At 38.1% G+C, this 15,820-nt stretch overlaps 1 protein-coding gene and 1 long non-coding RNA gene across 2 annotated transcripts in view; one reads left to right on the plus strand and one right to left on the minus strand.

The window, feature by feature from the left end:
• Positions 1–15,820, plus strand: part of DIP2A (disco interacting protein 2 homolog A) — a 117,753-nt gene that overhangs the window by 90,526 nt on the left and 11,407 nt on the right. The window contains 18 exon segments of the mRNA XM_040561434.1: positions 650–851; positions 1,398–1,507; positions 1,651–1,731; positions 4,963–4,995; positions 4,997–5,026; positions 5,028–5,088; positions 5,926–5,990; positions 5,992–6,048; positions 6,386–6,497; positions 6,692–6,801; positions 7,280–7,410; positions 8,584–8,752; positions 9,898–9,946; positions 9,949–10,067; positions 11,992–12,021; positions 13,198–13,259; positions 15,007–15,064; positions 15,545–15,619. Coding sequence (XP_040417368.1) covers positions 650–851; positions 1,398–1,507; positions 1,651–1,731; positions 4,963–4,995; positions 4,997–5,026; positions 5,028–5,088; positions 5,926–5,990; positions 5,992–6,048; positions 6,386–6,497; positions 6,692–6,801; positions 7,280–7,410; positions 8,584–8,752; positions 9,898–9,946; positions 9,949–10,067; positions 11,992–12,021; positions 13,198–13,259; positions 15,007–15,064; positions 15,545–15,619 — 1,554 coding nt within the window.
• On the minus strand, positions 8,578–15,616 carry LOC121072149. Its single transcript, XR_005821031.1, has 3 exons — positions 15,483–15,616; positions 13,801–13,894; positions 8,578–8,657 (listed from the first exon to the last, which is right to left on the minus strand). It is a non-coding gene; the product is annotated as an uncharacterized LOC121072149 (long non-coding RNA).

A 15,820-nucleotide genomic window follows, 5' to 3' on the forward strand; every position in this document is an offset into this window, starting at 1 on the left:
GTAAAAAGTGAGAGCACAGTTATAGAAGAAGACTCTGTAGAGGGGACAAATTAAGGGAAAACTGGAGAAAACAAGGGAAAAAAGATAGATACCTCTTAAGGACAACACAGTTCTGTAGTTACAGTTTCTGTCTAATTTCAGTTTTTAATCTTTTTGGAGGGAATACCTGGTAATAAGCTGTTTTTCACAAGAGAAAATTTAGTTATTTCTGTTTTTAAAAGTGTCATAGCTAAAATGGACACCTAAGTTTTAGGCAGCAAGATGTTTCCCTTCCTATTTTTGTGGTTTTTATGTTCTACTGTGCTTTTGTGATCGTGCCATACGTGCTAAATTTGCTGTGATATAGTTTTGGCTTTTTAAAATCTCTGCACTTGTTGCCCACTTTTAAGAGACTTTCCTAATCCCTGATGTGCAGGTGGCATCCCATTGATAGCGTGCACAAGCAAAGTCCTGGGTCTGCTCCTGCTCCCATTGAAGTCATGGCACAACTTCTATGAGTTCAGTGAGTGCAGAATTGGACCCTTTATTTGCAAATTATGGTGCAAGTAAAAATTTTAATGTTATTAAATGACTAGAATTCTTACTTTATCTACATCCCAGTTGATAATGTGGAATATTTTGTTGTTTGTTTTTTTTTCTCTCCATCAAGGCAATTGATAGCATTCACCAAGTGGGCGTCTACTGTCTTGCCTTGGTGCCAGCCAACACTTTGCCAAAGGCACCACTTGGAGGAATTCATGTTTCAGAAACCAAGCAGCGCTTTTTAGAAGGTGCTCTGCACCCTTGTAATGTCTTGATGTGTCCACATACTTGCGTTACTAACCTGCCTAAGCCTCGACAGAAACAACCAGGTAAGTAAAACAGAACATGTTGCTTAGGTCTACGTGTCTGTTTCTGAGGGCATGTGTAGAGTGACCTGGTAGCAATGTGAGAGCTCAGGGTTGTGCATCTTGGATGGCTTCAAGATGCCTAACTTGGCAGAGCTAGTGGTGTTGTCAGAGCAGCCTAGAGCTCAGGTGGGGGCCTTATGGTCTACCTTGAATCCAGGTAAATGCAAAGACAGACAGCATGTCCCATTTTCATGCTTCCATAACTATATTGTAAATTGTTCCAGTACTGGCAATCTTGCACAGACGAGTCTTCTTACATACTGTAACTCACATAAGAGAACAGAAGTACAAATAGACCACAGCTTATTGAGTCAGTACTAGACTGCTTTAGTGTACCATATTATCCTCCTCTCTCTTATTCTATGGAATATGATCTTTGGTTTTAGCTTTTCATCTTTCCTGTCTATATTCCAAGTGGCATTTATAGCAATCTGCAGTCTGAATTATTGATTGTTGGATGTTTATTACATATTATTTTTCTTATTTGGACTGTTTTTTAAAATGCAGATGTTGGTCCTGCTTCAATGATAGTAGGAAACCTTGTTGCTGGAAAGAGAATTGCACAAGCCTCAGGGAGAGATGTTACCCAGTTGGAGGATAATGATCAGGCAAGAAAGGTAATTCAAGCATCCTAGTAATATTAAATATTTGAGTTGGTTTCTTCAAAGTTAGGGAAGAACAGTCATGGTATTCTGCTGAAACTAAGCATGGGGCATTGTAGTGAATCTGAATGTTTTCTATTATTCTTTTTCTGTTTCAGTTCCTGTATTTAGCAGATGTTCTTCAGTGGCGAGCTCAGACAACTCCAGATCATCCCCTCTTCTTGTTGTTGAATTCCAAGGTGAAATGCATCTTAGATTTTACTTTAAGGTCAAGATCAGTAAAGGATTGTTTGAATTAGATTCACTAAGGTTGGAAAAGACCTCCAAGATCTCCAAGAATTCTAAGACAATAACAAATAGAAGTCTTTTTCCTAAAATGCTTCAAGTTATTTTAATGTGTGATGTCATGGTTCTGAAGCAAATATAAATCATTGGTGGTTAGAAAGCAGCATAATTTTTCTACATCTGGAATTTTATTCCATGTCTAAAATTCTAGTGTGCGTTTTGCATTTCTAACTTAAAAACATGGCAGCAGTTGTGTTTCCTGCTGGAAAACAACTTCCGTCATATTAATGTAAGTCACAGTTTTGTCTTTGTTTCTGAGCATAAGGCTAAGAGGAAATCACAGCTGGAGGGTTTTTTTCATTAGAAGATACAGAGCCTAGGCAGAGAGCCCCCGGAACAACTTTGGAGTCCTGTTTTCCAGAAGCACTGCATACTCTTCAGGAGACACTGATGCCTTGTCTTTATTAGCCTTTCCCCCCTAAAAAGGATGTTACTCAAACACGAATAAGTAAATGCTTCAATTTTGGAGCACAAGCGGTGTATATATATTTATATATACATATTATTAGGGCTTTTCTAGCCCTTATGATATATGACAAGGCAACAGTCTTGTTTCGTAGCAGATAGATCATATTTGCTTGTAGTCACTCTGTTCTGTACTTGACTATCAGTAGTTTTGGAGTGTACACAAACCCCAAGCATCCAACACTTTGTAAGGAGGTGTACAAAACCCCAAAACTGCTTTTTTATGTTCCTCAGTATTTCAGCATCCCTGAGGTTGAGGAGCAGTACTGCTGTGTGTATTTCATAATATTCAGATGATTTAGATTCTTCTGCTTCTGTTCTGGCATATTTTCCCCCCTTGTTCTACCTTCCTTTCTTTCCAGGAGGCAAGATTAGTCTCCAGGAGTCAATTTGGTTTGAGCCTGTACTCACTAGCTACTCTTCCAATGATGATAACAGCCCAGTGACAAATTGGGTCTACCCTGTGCTGTACTGTACTGCAGATATGTGAGATAACAAATGGGCTTCCAGAAGGTCCAGCAACAGTCCTGTGAAGTAAGGGATTTGCCTTTGGGTCTCTTGTTCAGACAGGCAAAATGGTTTAGGACATGGTTCAAAGTTCTGACTTTTCTCCTGAGACTCTGGTTTAGCATAAGAAGCTTCTTTATTATGTGAAACTGCTTCATTATGGTTATAGTTAAAAGCCATCCGTAGAATTGGTTTACCTCTCAGAGTAAAGAGGGAAGTTTTCTAATGTGAAGAAGTCCCTTTCTGGGTCACTTTGTTCAGGCAACTTTTACTTTTTGCAAAAAGACAAAGGGCGACTCTGCAAAAAGGTGATACAGAATTTAAGCACAAATAAATTATCTTACGGTGAACACGTGCCGTAAATAGCTTGGACTAATAAGCTGCAATGCTAAACATTAGTGTATTCACCACTCCACATGAGAAACCCTTCTGTTTCATACCTTTTCATGTCACTATTTTCTCCCAAGTCCTTGGGCTGCTAAAGTTCCCATCTCCTTGTCTGATTTTACTGTTCTTATTGTGCATGATTAGCTCACAGACTTGCACTTCAGCAAGTTTTCTTAGTAAAACCGAGCTGGATGACAGTGCTGTTCTGCATCAGATTAGGCTTTGGATCAGTTTGGGCTGAGGCAGCTTGTTTTGGATGTGAAACTGGATACTTATGTAACAGACATTTGCTGTGATAATCCTTATCTTATAGTGGGGAGGCTTGATTTAAGTCTCTGTTTCCCTCTGAGGTGGTTGTCCTACCAGTTTTTCTTATATCAGATTGTAGTCTCAGAAAGGATAAATCATTTCCTAAGACTGGGAAGCAAAACGACCTTCACTGTCTTCACATCAAAATCTGGATTAAGCCTTCAGTAATCTCCATGGCTTTTTTGTGAATGCCTAAATTATCCAAAGATACAGCTGTTTCCATTTGAAGACTGTCCAAATACATAGTTGCAGGAAATGTGCTTTCTACAACATCCAGGTGCACTGATGTCGTGGTGACAGTGCATACGAACTGCAGCTCTGGTTGCTTCTCTGTCCTTTTAATAGCAAATCTGTATCAAAGGCATTGCAGAGTTCTCTTCACACTCTTGAGAATGCTGATTGCAAAACCTGGAGATTTAGGTGTGTATGGTAGAGTAGTTCCATAGTCACCTAATTCCTGAAAGATAAGGTAACTTTCAGGTAACCTACAGCTGTGAGGTTTGATTGCTTAGTCAGCCACTGTATGTACACCTGGATAAAGTGCCATTGGAAGGAGATAGGAGGGTAGGATTTAATTGCCTGTAATTTGAAGTTTTTGACCAGGTGCATACCTGCCTTCTTCTCTGTTCCAGAAGCTCTGTGGTTGACTTAAGATTTTGTGATTATTATTCTTTTGTTGTGAATGTAGAGAAACCATTAAGGTTTTTAGCCTAGCTATGATACAGCAGAGCCAAAGCCTCTGGGCTCTGCTGTTTATGCACTGTGTGATCTCACAGTGTAAACATAAGTTTGGACAGTGCCTTCCAGATACATATATTTGGCAGCCCTGCCCAGAGCAGGGGGGTTGAAACTAGATGATCTTTAAGGTCCTTTTCAACCCAGGCCATTCTATGATACTATATGGGCCCCTTTCTTAGACCCCTTCTCCACACAGTAGAACAGAAATGATTACAGTCACTACCAATCTTCAGAAGAAGGTAATAGGAGATGAGGAAATAGAATAAAGAGTTGTTGAATAAGAGGAAAGCACTGTAGTCAGGGTAGCATTAACAATTTGAAAACAGTGTTTGATTGATAGCTTTCTGTAACCCATGCTCATACACTCTGAAATGAAACAAAGCAGTATGAAGTGCTTCACTTGCTGCTAAAAACAACTGTGATACTACTGTTTTTTTCCTCCCTTGGACTATAAATTTCAATATTTGTAAGGTATTATTTTTGTGGTACCAAATACATTTAAGAACTGCTTCTGATATATCTGAGAATTCTCTAACATGCTAAAAGTTCATATACCAATTTCCGAAATGTGAAGCATATTTTGACAGAGTCTTTAAATCTGCTGCATTGTTAAAACAACTGCAATGAAATGGAAACATTGCATCTGCAGCATGTACTTTAGTCAGCGTCAAAATGTTTTCTCTGCAAAGTTTTCTGAAGTTTGCCTCTGTTCTCTGCAGGGCACTGTAACTAGTACTGCATCATGCATACAATTTGCACAAGAGAGCAGAGAGAGTGGCAGTTTGCACTGATGGAGAAAGGACGACTGAATGTTGGTGACCATGTAGCCCTAGTTTATCCTCCAGGTAGGCAACACAAACAGGAAAAATCAAAGCAGACATCATAAGAAAAGAATAGCTCTTGCCAAGGAAAACATTCAAACATCCTTTTAATATATTGATATAGTGTGTGACCTTAACATTTCAAGGGAAGAGACTTTGTTTTATTAATAAGCCTGCTTCTCAAAATGTCCAAACGAATTTACCAAAGTTTTTATTTAACACACTCCAAGGTCTGGACAGTAAGCAAATATAGTTTGATCTAAACCACATGAAAAATTCTTGGATTTTCAGCCTCAGAAAATTGAATCATATAATAACTGGGATATGTATCCATGGACAAGTAAGATTAGGGATGTCCAGTGTTGGTATTTTCATGACCACCTGTTCTTTTCTGATATGACTGGTCTACAGAAGTGAAATCTGGACCTCAGACTTGCATTATTAGTGTGTATTTACAAGTGTACCTCAGGAAAAAAAATCCTCTAAAAGTTAGGATGACTGAGTATTTCATAGTTACAATTGTGAAAAAATACTTTAAAAGAATTTGAGTCATCTTTCAATAACCTTACAGTACCTTGTTTTTTTATATATTTTGTTATGCTACTGTCCATGAAGATAAATTTATACAAATTTTAAGTTTTTAGATTTTAAATACTTTTTGCTACTCTCAAATACAAATTATTTAACCTTATAGGATTGGGTGTGGCCCATGAACAGATGGTTGCTTTGAAAAGACCTTTGTGACAAATCCCTTAATCTTAATAAAATAAGATTTCTCAGTGCATATTTTGATCTTGCTGAAAGGGTTTTGGCCTTTTGTTCTGATAAAAATAGCTTTAATTTCACAAATACTCTTTACAGGCATAGACTTAATAGCGACTTTCTATGGCTGCTTATATGCTGGCTGTATACCTATCACCGTTCGCCCCACCTCATCCACAGAATCTTGCTACCACTCTGCCCACTGTCAAAATGATTGTAGAGGTATGTATAAGACATTTCTCTTTTAATGTTTGTGGTGGGTGTAGGTCAGTTGATGCAGATAGTGACATTGCCTGATAAATTATTTTGCCACACTCAATGTAAAACAAGCCAGAAGAAAATCAGTGTGCCGTGACTGAGTCAATCAATACTTTTTTAAAAATGGTTTAAAATGTTCTTTCTGCTGTTGTAAATTATTTTGTTTTACTTCCGCTACTTTTCTTCATGTACTCAGCTTACTAGTTATCTCGTTTGCATGGATATGAAATTACTGGAGAATTTGTTAACTGGTTTCACAAGTGTTTTTAATGCCGTGTTTTGTTTTGTTTTGTTTTTACAGGTCAGTAAGTCTGCATGTATACTTACCACACAAGTGATAATGAAACTTCTGAAGTCCAAGGAAGCTGCGGCAGCTGTAGATATTAAGACTTGGCCCACTATTTTGGATACAGGTACAGAATGTTTGCCCACTAGATAAAATAAAATGTATATAAGTTGGAGACTGGTATAACAACAACAACAAAAATCATAGCTGCCTAATTAAATGTGTGTCTCTTGCATTGCATTGACATAGCCATCCAGAACCTATAGAAAGCATCCAGTGTTAATTCTGTAAAGATATATTTTAATCCTGTGGTCTCTGTAGATGATATGCCGAAAAAGAAGCTGACTAATATTTTCAGACCTGCATCTCCAGATATGTTGGCATATTTGGACTTCAGCGTGTCTACTACTGGCATATTAGCAGGAGTAAAGGTAGAGTACTTGAAAAGAGACTGTTAAATTTAATTTCCTTATATATTGGCATATTCCACTTTCATTCCTCCTCCAGTGGGTCATCTTAGTGTTCAAAAGGCTTGTTCTAAAATTTGCATGACATTAAAGTTTCTTGATGCACTTTTTGGAAGCATTCATTCCTACCTGGTTGTATGTGAGGAATCACTGAGGGGACTAAAGGGAGGGTGATTGTGGTGAAGTTCACAAATGTTTTCAGTTGTGATTTATCACAGCAATATTAGACATTCCTTGACATTATTTGACATCACAGATATCACTTACAGATAGCCTGAAAAGTAGCTAAAAATTTGGGCTTGTATCCCTTTCCTGTTTCACAGGCATGTAAAAAGAATCACTACCAGTTGCTGTATCTTCTACAACAAACATTTCTGTTGGTATTAAATGTGATACCCCTTTTTAAAAAAATCCTTGAAGACAGCCTGCTTTCTTCTTACAGATGTCACATGCAGCTACAAGTGCCTTATGTCGTTCTATAAAGCTACAGTGTGAGCTATACCCTTCGCGTCAGATTGCCATCTGCCTTGACCCTTATTGCGGTTTGGGATTTGCACTATGGTGCTTGTGCAGGTATGTTACTGAATCATAGGTTTTCTCACGTCCCCATCTTTCTCCTCGCTTCTGTAGAATCCCAGCTAGTTGTAGTGGACGAGACTATATAGAGTAACCCCAGATTAACTTTTTATAGGCATTTCATAACAACATACAACATTCATAACAACATACATTTTGTAGTAAAAGAGTTCATTTAAGTCAGTCAGTTACTTAAGTAACTTTGGTTTTGCAAGTGGAATTAATTAGACACCAAATCCAAGGGGGGAAAAAAGGAACTTAAGTGTTGTCATGGTTATCTCTCTGATGGTTTTGAACTTCTGAAAACTTTGAAACTCTTTGAAACTCTTTTCTTTGAAACTCAGATGGTTTTGAACTTCTCTCTCCCCGAACAATGTTCATGTTTCCTATTCTGTCTGTCAGCTCCTTGCAGAAATATCTTTCCTACCAAATCTCTCCTCTCATTCACCATGCAGATTTAGACAGGTGCTTTTCCTAGACGCAGACGTGAGTGGCGTTTGCTGCAAGGCACACAGTCTGTGCTGGATATTGGGCGCTTGTGGAGAGGGTGAGAGAAGAATGAGGAGGGGCAGTGAGTGTGAGTAAGGTGGGAGCCAAAGAGCATGGATGCTTCCTCATAGCTCTGAGTCCGCAGTGAAAGCTGCCAGGGTGATGTTGATTCTTAGGTCAAGGCTAGGCAGGCAATGCCTGTCGTGCAAGCTGTGTTGACTACATGCTATGCCTAGCAGGCAGACAGAGATAACAGGTCTGAGAGACAGAGCTGCAACCACAGCCTGCCATGGGAACCAGGCTTTGCAAAGAAGGCAGAGGTTTGTGGGATGGCACATGTATTCTTACCCTCTCTCTTACTGTAGTTTACATATGTGAAAATGAAAAGTTGCCTAAATTTCAAGGCATTGAGAATTTATTTGCCTGTAGTTCAATGCAACTTACTGCAGGACAGATAAGTTCACCTTAAAGTTTGTGGCTTAACTTTAACCCATAGTGCCTTGCCAACTAATCAGTTGAAAACCCAGTGAGACGCTTGCTTTCTAAAGAGATGAGTTGAAGTTCATATAGATATCAAGCTCTCACTTTTCCTGTAGTTGTTTGCTTCCCTTTGTCTTTATGTAACTTCTCACTTTTTATGATGGCTTGAAATTTTCATGCTTGTTTTCTTCTTTTCCTTAGTGTATATTCAGGTCATCAATCTATTCTTGTCCCTCCTCTGGAACTGGAGAGCAATGTGTCTCTCTGGTTGTCTGCTGTAAGTCAATACAAAGTGCGTGTCACTTTCTGCTCGTACTCGGTGATGGAGATGTGCACCAAAGGGCTTGGAACACAGACTGACATGCTGCGGGTAAGTGGACTTGTCTTTTCAGCACGCTGACATACAAATACATGTATTTTCCTAAAAATACTTCATTTTGTCCTGTAGAACATGGTCCTCTAAGTGTTTCTTTGAGAGCTTTTAATTATCACTTGTTTTTCCGGAAATGTTGTGATTGCTGAAAGTTTCATCTCTTGCATTTCTGAGGGGGAGACATCTTATGTTCTCAACTGTTTATTTGCCTCCTCTGTGCTGCTGGGTATTTCTGAAATTTTGGACAAAATACTTAGGAAGGCAAAAATAAAATAAAAACCCAGCCAAACAGACAAAACAAACACACATGCAAAAAAAAAAAAAAACCTTCACCCCCTTGCCTGCCCAACCCCACACTTGCCAAGTCTCACCTGCTTTTGGGTCTTCTCACACAAACAGTATTGAATTCTAAAACAGATGTAATCTTCCTAACGGCTGTAATTACACACTTTACACCCATTTATTTTGAGGGAAATCTCTTAACTGAAGTTTAATTGATTTGAGAAAGCACTTCTGTCTCAGTCGTAGGAGAGTTTCCATGGCTTTAGTAACTAAGCTGCTCAGGACCTCTGCTGGGAATGTTTGGCAGCTTGTTGCGCGCAGGAAGGCAGCTACATTGTGCTTATTCTCAGTATAGAAACAAAACAAACAAACAAACAAAAACTTCTGTTCCTCTGTTCTCCTGGACCTCACTGAAGGGAATCTTGGCCCACATCCAGTTGCTGTGGTTTCATATTGATACTGATGATGTTCATAACATCTTGAGTGCTCTCCTTTATTCTGAACTGTGTAGCACTTGGAGCAAGCAGGCATCTTGTGAGCTTCATGTGGATGCCTGCCCCTTCCTGAGACACAATAATGTTTTGTGCTATTTCAGCTCAAAATGATGAGTGTCTGTATCACAGTTATGTGATGTGAGTGGTTTCTGTCTTGTGCATCACACTGTGCCACAAAACTGCTTGGCACAGTTTTAGAGGGCTGTCCTGCTTGGATGGAGCCAAACTTAATGCAGTCTGTGTCCATATTGTTTAACCAATTCGTGTCAGTTTTTAAAGACAGCCAGTTCCACAAATTAAAATGCTGATTTGTAGAAATGCTGATTTCAGACTTAAAATGTATTGTTTTCTTTATTTAATCTCCAGATGAAAGGAGTTAACTTGTCCTGTGTGCGAACATGCATGGTGGTTGCAGAGGGAGACCAAGGATTACATTAACACAGTCTTTCTCTAAGTTATTCAAAGACCTGGGCCTCTCTGCTCGTGCAGTGAGCACTACATTTGGGTGCAGGGTCAACGTAGCAATTTGCTTACAGGTGAGATTAAACTGCTTATTTCTTACACTTGCACACAGTATCTCTGGGAACTTTATAGGAAGTCATGTTCAGCTCTGTGTTATTTTTTTCTAATAAACTACATAATCTAGAGCTCCATTGCTTGCTGCTTCTTCACCAAGTTGAATAAGCTTAGAAGTTGTGGATTATGATAGTATTGATTTGCCTGTCTAATTTGGAGGATCAGCATTACAAAACTTGTTTCCTTTCTGCTATGCAGGAGCAATACTAAATTAAATACACATCTTCTTGTTCATAAATATGGTAAATATTTTGAGCAATGCAATTTCAGCTTTCATGTGATTCATTTTGCCTGTTGAAAAATAGCTGATGTATATGTAGAATTAAATGAAGATAAGAGTGCCTCAAATAAAAACTCTTACCTCAAAGACCCAGGAAAACTGTCAAGGTTGACAGTTTTCTTTTCACTTTGAAAGATTTCAAATGAGCACTATCAACATGCAAATATGTTTGTCTCACGTCATATGAGAGTTGGACTTTTTTTCAATTAAAGGTATAAAATGGGAAGCTTTGAGAGGGAGAATAGGCATGTGTATTACACAGCCCCGCTTCACAGACTGAAGACAGTGACATGCAGTTGTCCAGACTTGTCTTTGATAGCTTAGTATTCAGTTGACACTAATCGCGTATGTGTAATTTAACCAACAGCTTCTTAAATATGTTGTCATTCATAACTGCTCATTTAGTTTCTTTATTTTTTTACACATATTAAAGGAGAAAAGATTAACACCCTCTAGATAACCAGTTATAAAGAAATATGGCCAGAGTGATTTTATGAATCAGTAGAAAAATAGAAAAAATATGGATATAGATGAAATGAAGAAGACTGTGAAGAAAGACTGTAAATTCCTTGAATAGAATATTTCAGATGCCAGGGGTCAAAAAATAGCTTTCTGAATGGCTTGTCTGAAAAAGGATTTAAAAATATTATGATGGCTGTCTATTGTTCAAACCGTCCAAACTAAGTAGAAAAATATCAGTTTGGGGCCAGGTAAGAGCTTCCTGTGCAGTCTAACTTGGAGGCACATACCTATGACAGTAATCTAAGAGCAGCCTTAATAATCTAGAAGACCATACTTAGAATAACACTGTGCTATTCTATCTTGATATCAAGAACTTCTGATAATTCACAAGCAGCAATATGAGAAATCGTCAGTCTCTTTTATGGTAGAATACTCTGCTTTATGCTAGTTTAAGAAAACAAACAAACAAAAAACCAACAACAGAAACAAACAAACAAAAAAATCACCAAACCAAACCAACATTTTTTCCAGGAGAGTATTCCAGGATAATTGTGAATAATGTAGGACTTCTGGGCATTTAAGCTTTCTCCGCTTTTTATACCTCTTTATCTTTGTTTTCATTCTTTTTTTAGTTTACTTTTACCCTTTCCCACATTCTTCCAAAGCAATAACTGTATTTGACATTTTATGTTGTTGAATTTAAATGAATAGATTTGTAGCTAAACTGAATATTTGATACAATTTAGCATGCAAATAAATCAATAACAACTTTTACCACCTTACTGGACTGGTCTACTGAGAAATTATTTCTGAAGTTACAAGTAGCATTTAGATACTTGCAGACGGAGGAGGGATTTACGATAGGACAGCAGACATTATGTATGATCTGCCTTAAGCCTCTTCTTGTTCATTTACTGGGACTTGCATGTTTCCCAGTGAACCACTTTAAAACGCCAGGCTTTTAAGTAATCTGAAATGGGAATTTTCTTTTCACTCTAAAACAGTATGAGTTTTGTTTTCTGTCTTACTGTGTGTATCTTATGTCTCCAGTGCCTCTTTGTTTGTATTTTCTTCTTCCCCTTTTTCACTGTTTCACACACTTTGATGGCTTCTGTTACTTCTGTTTGTGGTCCCACTGTCAGCCAAACAGGCTGGGCAAGCTGGCTGAGCAGGTATAGTGATGCATGTGTGTGCTTGTACTGTCCTAAAGTCAGTCTGGTTCAGTGGTATAACTCTATAAAGAATGTATCCTATTTGAGGGAGTTTTCACTTGAAAGAGGTCAAGTGTTTTTTTTTCTAAAGAAGTGATTTTTTTTCCCCACAAAAACCGCTTGTAGCTGAAGTACAAAACCTCTTTCTCAAACGTGCAATAGGGGGCTATAGCAAAGAATGATGTTAATGAGTGGTATCTTCCTAAAAAGTAAACAGCATAATGCCAATCTGGTATGGCCATCAGTTTCCCTGAGCCTTAGCAGTGCTACAGATTTAGAAAGCAATGCCATTATAAAGACATTTTACCGTTCTCCAGCTCCCTGCTCTGGAGCAGATAACAAAGCAGCCTCATTTTTCAAACCTTCTAAAATGAGCAGCTATGCTATGTTTCCCTGCACGGGAGAGAATAATCACTGACTCTTTGCCTACATTTTTAGCTTAAATACGCATTTCACAGTAGTTTCTAGTTGCCTTGAGATTAAACTATGCTGGAAAAAAGAAAAAAAGTCCCCTGTTGCCATGTTGGGAAATTAATTTATTTTAGGAGTCTGACCTTCCTCCAGAGTTGGTCAGAAGGTTTATCTTCTGACTGCAAGATGTCTGCCTCTGTCTAGGCCATTACTTGCAGGAGCATTGAAAAGATAGCGGATGGTTAGAGGTATGTTTAGTTGAATGTTTTTTTCTTCAAAGTTAGCAAAACTTTTATGAAGTAGAACAGCTGAGCTTTAGGAAAGGGGTTATGCCCATGTAGGTTTATGCTTACGTACTTTGCACTTGCTATGTAGTGTTCTTAAAGGAGGTGTAATTTTGTAAAAATTTTGTAAACTTAAAGGTTTAGCTGTATATATACATATTTCACTTGTGCATTGATTTACTAATTTCTACTAATAAATTTACTAATTTCTATTGTAAAATTCAAACATTTCTGAAATTGTCATATAATTGCATAAAACATCAATGCTTTATGGCAGTCACTCTAGAGGGTGACTACTTTGACTATATTTTTGGTAGATTAGGACAGTACTTTATAAGTGTCAGTATAAGAGGGAGAGGAATTTTTGAATTTATGTGGACATGAAAATGAAAATAGGATTTTCTGGCTTCTGTTGATTTTGTTTCATCCTTTGTATTCATAGGGAACAGCAGGACCAGATCCAACAACGGTCTATGTAGATATGAGAGCACTTCGACATGACAGGTACAGATTATGTTATGGTAAAGCATTAACCATTAAATGACTGCAGAGGAGAAAGTTCAGCCATGTTGTAATCACCCTGGTATATTGAGATATTCTTGGCAGTAGCTAATTCCTCATCACTGAATTAAAAGGAACTCCCATCCTAGAGAATCCTTTAATGATGACTGTGTGCTAGAGGTGGTCCGGTATCTCCTCCTCTATCACTTGTTCTGCTCTTCCTTTTTAGACCCCCACCTAAGTTGCTGTCTGCTCATCCATATTCTATAATCCAGACTCATTAGCTGTTTCGTAGTTAACCATACCACCAGCAAAAGGTGATTTGCCAGTTGGTTGGTTAGTCACAGAATCACAGAAAGATTTGGGTGGGCAGGATCTCAGGACGTCCCTCATGCTCAAAGCAGGGCCAGCTTCCAAGGCTTCATTGCATTACTGAGGGCCAGGACCAGTTTTGTTTGGAAAATCTCCAAGAATGGGGATCTCCCTCCTCTCTGGGTATGTGTCCTGAGGCTGACATCCAGCTGTAGGAAGATAAATTTCTTACTGGCATTTCCTTTCTTGCAGCTTATGTGCCTGACCTCTTCTCCTTATGATGTACAACTCACGAGTAATCGGGCTTCATCTTCTCTGTAACAATCCTTGAAATAGTGAAAAAAGTACAGTTAGCTGTACTTAGACTTTTTTTCTTCAGACTGAACATGCAAACATCATCTGGAATCTTGAGGATACATTCTGTCAGTCTTAATTCTGTAGTCTTAATTTTTGCATTATCTTGTCTCTTGGTTAACTTAGCTGAAAATTGCTGGCATTACCAAGTTCAGACGAATTTTAGTAGTGTTCATACATCTATATATTTGTTTCTGTACTTATTTTAAGAAACTTAATATCAATACTTGGTATCGATATAAAAATATTTTTTTCTTAATTGATAACTTTGAATCAGGGGCTTAACTGGCAGCTTTTTTGACTACTGTTCTGTAATTTTTGGAAGGTTGAATCTTAGTTATTAGAAAACAAGCATCATGTGCATGATCTTGATCTGGCGTTTGACCAGATCAATGTAAATTGCTCATTTTTTCTTTATTTAATATAGCACTATGATTTGCCGGAGATATATTGTTAAGTTCAGCCATAGACTCAAAGCTCCCACTGTGCTAATCAGTTCTAGCTTGTGTGTGTTGGGATAGTAAAATAATGCATAATGTATAGGAGCCGTTTCTCTTGTATGCCTCTCCTATTGCACTTAGTTTTTGCTCCTTCTGCAACTGTGATATCTTCATAAGTTATGCCACTAATGGACAGTGTAATGTCACTTCCTTCATTTTAGGTTTCTTGATGCTTACTTTTTGTAATTCCTGCTGGTGCTGCTATGGTTCAGTGTGGCAAGCAGAGGTCCAGGAGAGTTCAATAAAGATGTTGAAAGTAAAAAATGCTGGTGAAACTGCAACCTTAAAGCTCTTCTGGAATGAGTTATTCATCTCTCTGGAGAGATGAGTTTCTGATTCTTAAAAGAAACTTGATATAAGGGAATGCTAATACTGAAGTCTTGAAGACAGCTAGAAACTCTTAACTATCTTGTGAATATCTGAGTGTAAGAAGTTAAATAAACTTAAATAGACGTGTTTCATGATATCCGTGCAGCAGGATAGGATGACACTGGATATCATGAAACATGTCTATTTAAGTTTATTTAACTTTTATTTAAGTTCATAGATATTTGTACAAATGCATTTTTCTTTTATTTTCTCAGGGTACGTTTGGTAGAGAGAGGTTCTCCACACAGTCTGCCACTTATGGAGTCTGGGAAGGTGAGAGACTGAGAGCAATCCTTTTTCCTCACTGTCCCTATCTGGGTGGTGAACTGTTTCTCTCAGTACAGAGTCTGTGCAATGACAGACTGAATGTGCTTCACTAATCACAGTCTATCTAGGAGAGGCACTAGAGAGGGCATGACATGAACAGCTGACAAAAGCGAAGCAAGGATTGTAAAATGAAGGAATAGGTAGCATATGTTGCTGTAGCTGAAAAAATCACAGGCCTTCACACAAGGCATTTTTCAGGTGTGAAAGATCAGCTCTGTAGCTAAATACAAGCTGCAAAATAGCTGCTTAGAATTTAAATGATTGAACAACTTAGTAGGAAGAACTGATTGATACCCATGGAGTAAAGAGTAGAAAGGGAAGAATTGGATGGATTGACTTCTGTGGCTTTGCATTATTAACTTACCTTTCTTTTGATGAATTCAACTTCTGTTAACTTCAGTTTTAAACATTTGTTTCCTGTTGAAGATTCTTCCAGGAGTAAAGGTCATCATAGCACACACAGAAACCAAGGGACCTCTGGGAGACTCGCATTTAGGAGAGGTAAAGCTTCCGATACCTCATACTTTGTTTATCAGCAGTGATATAATATATAGATAAATATTAGTAGATAAATGCATGTCATACTTAGACAGCCACAATCAAATTAATGTGGCAAGGAAATGAATTCAGCAGAGAGGTGGAATGGTTCACATACTTATGTGAACGTCTGCATGGTTTTCTCCCTCCTGTGCCAAACTGTTG

This window comes from Cygnus olor, chromosome 6 (genome assembly GCF_009769625.2).
Source record: "Cygnus olor isolate bCygOlo1 chromosome 6, bCygOlo1.pri.v2, whole genome shotgun sequence".
Lineage (NCBI taxonomy): Eukaryota > Metazoa > Chordata > Aves > Anseriformes > Anatidae > Cygnus > Cygnus olor.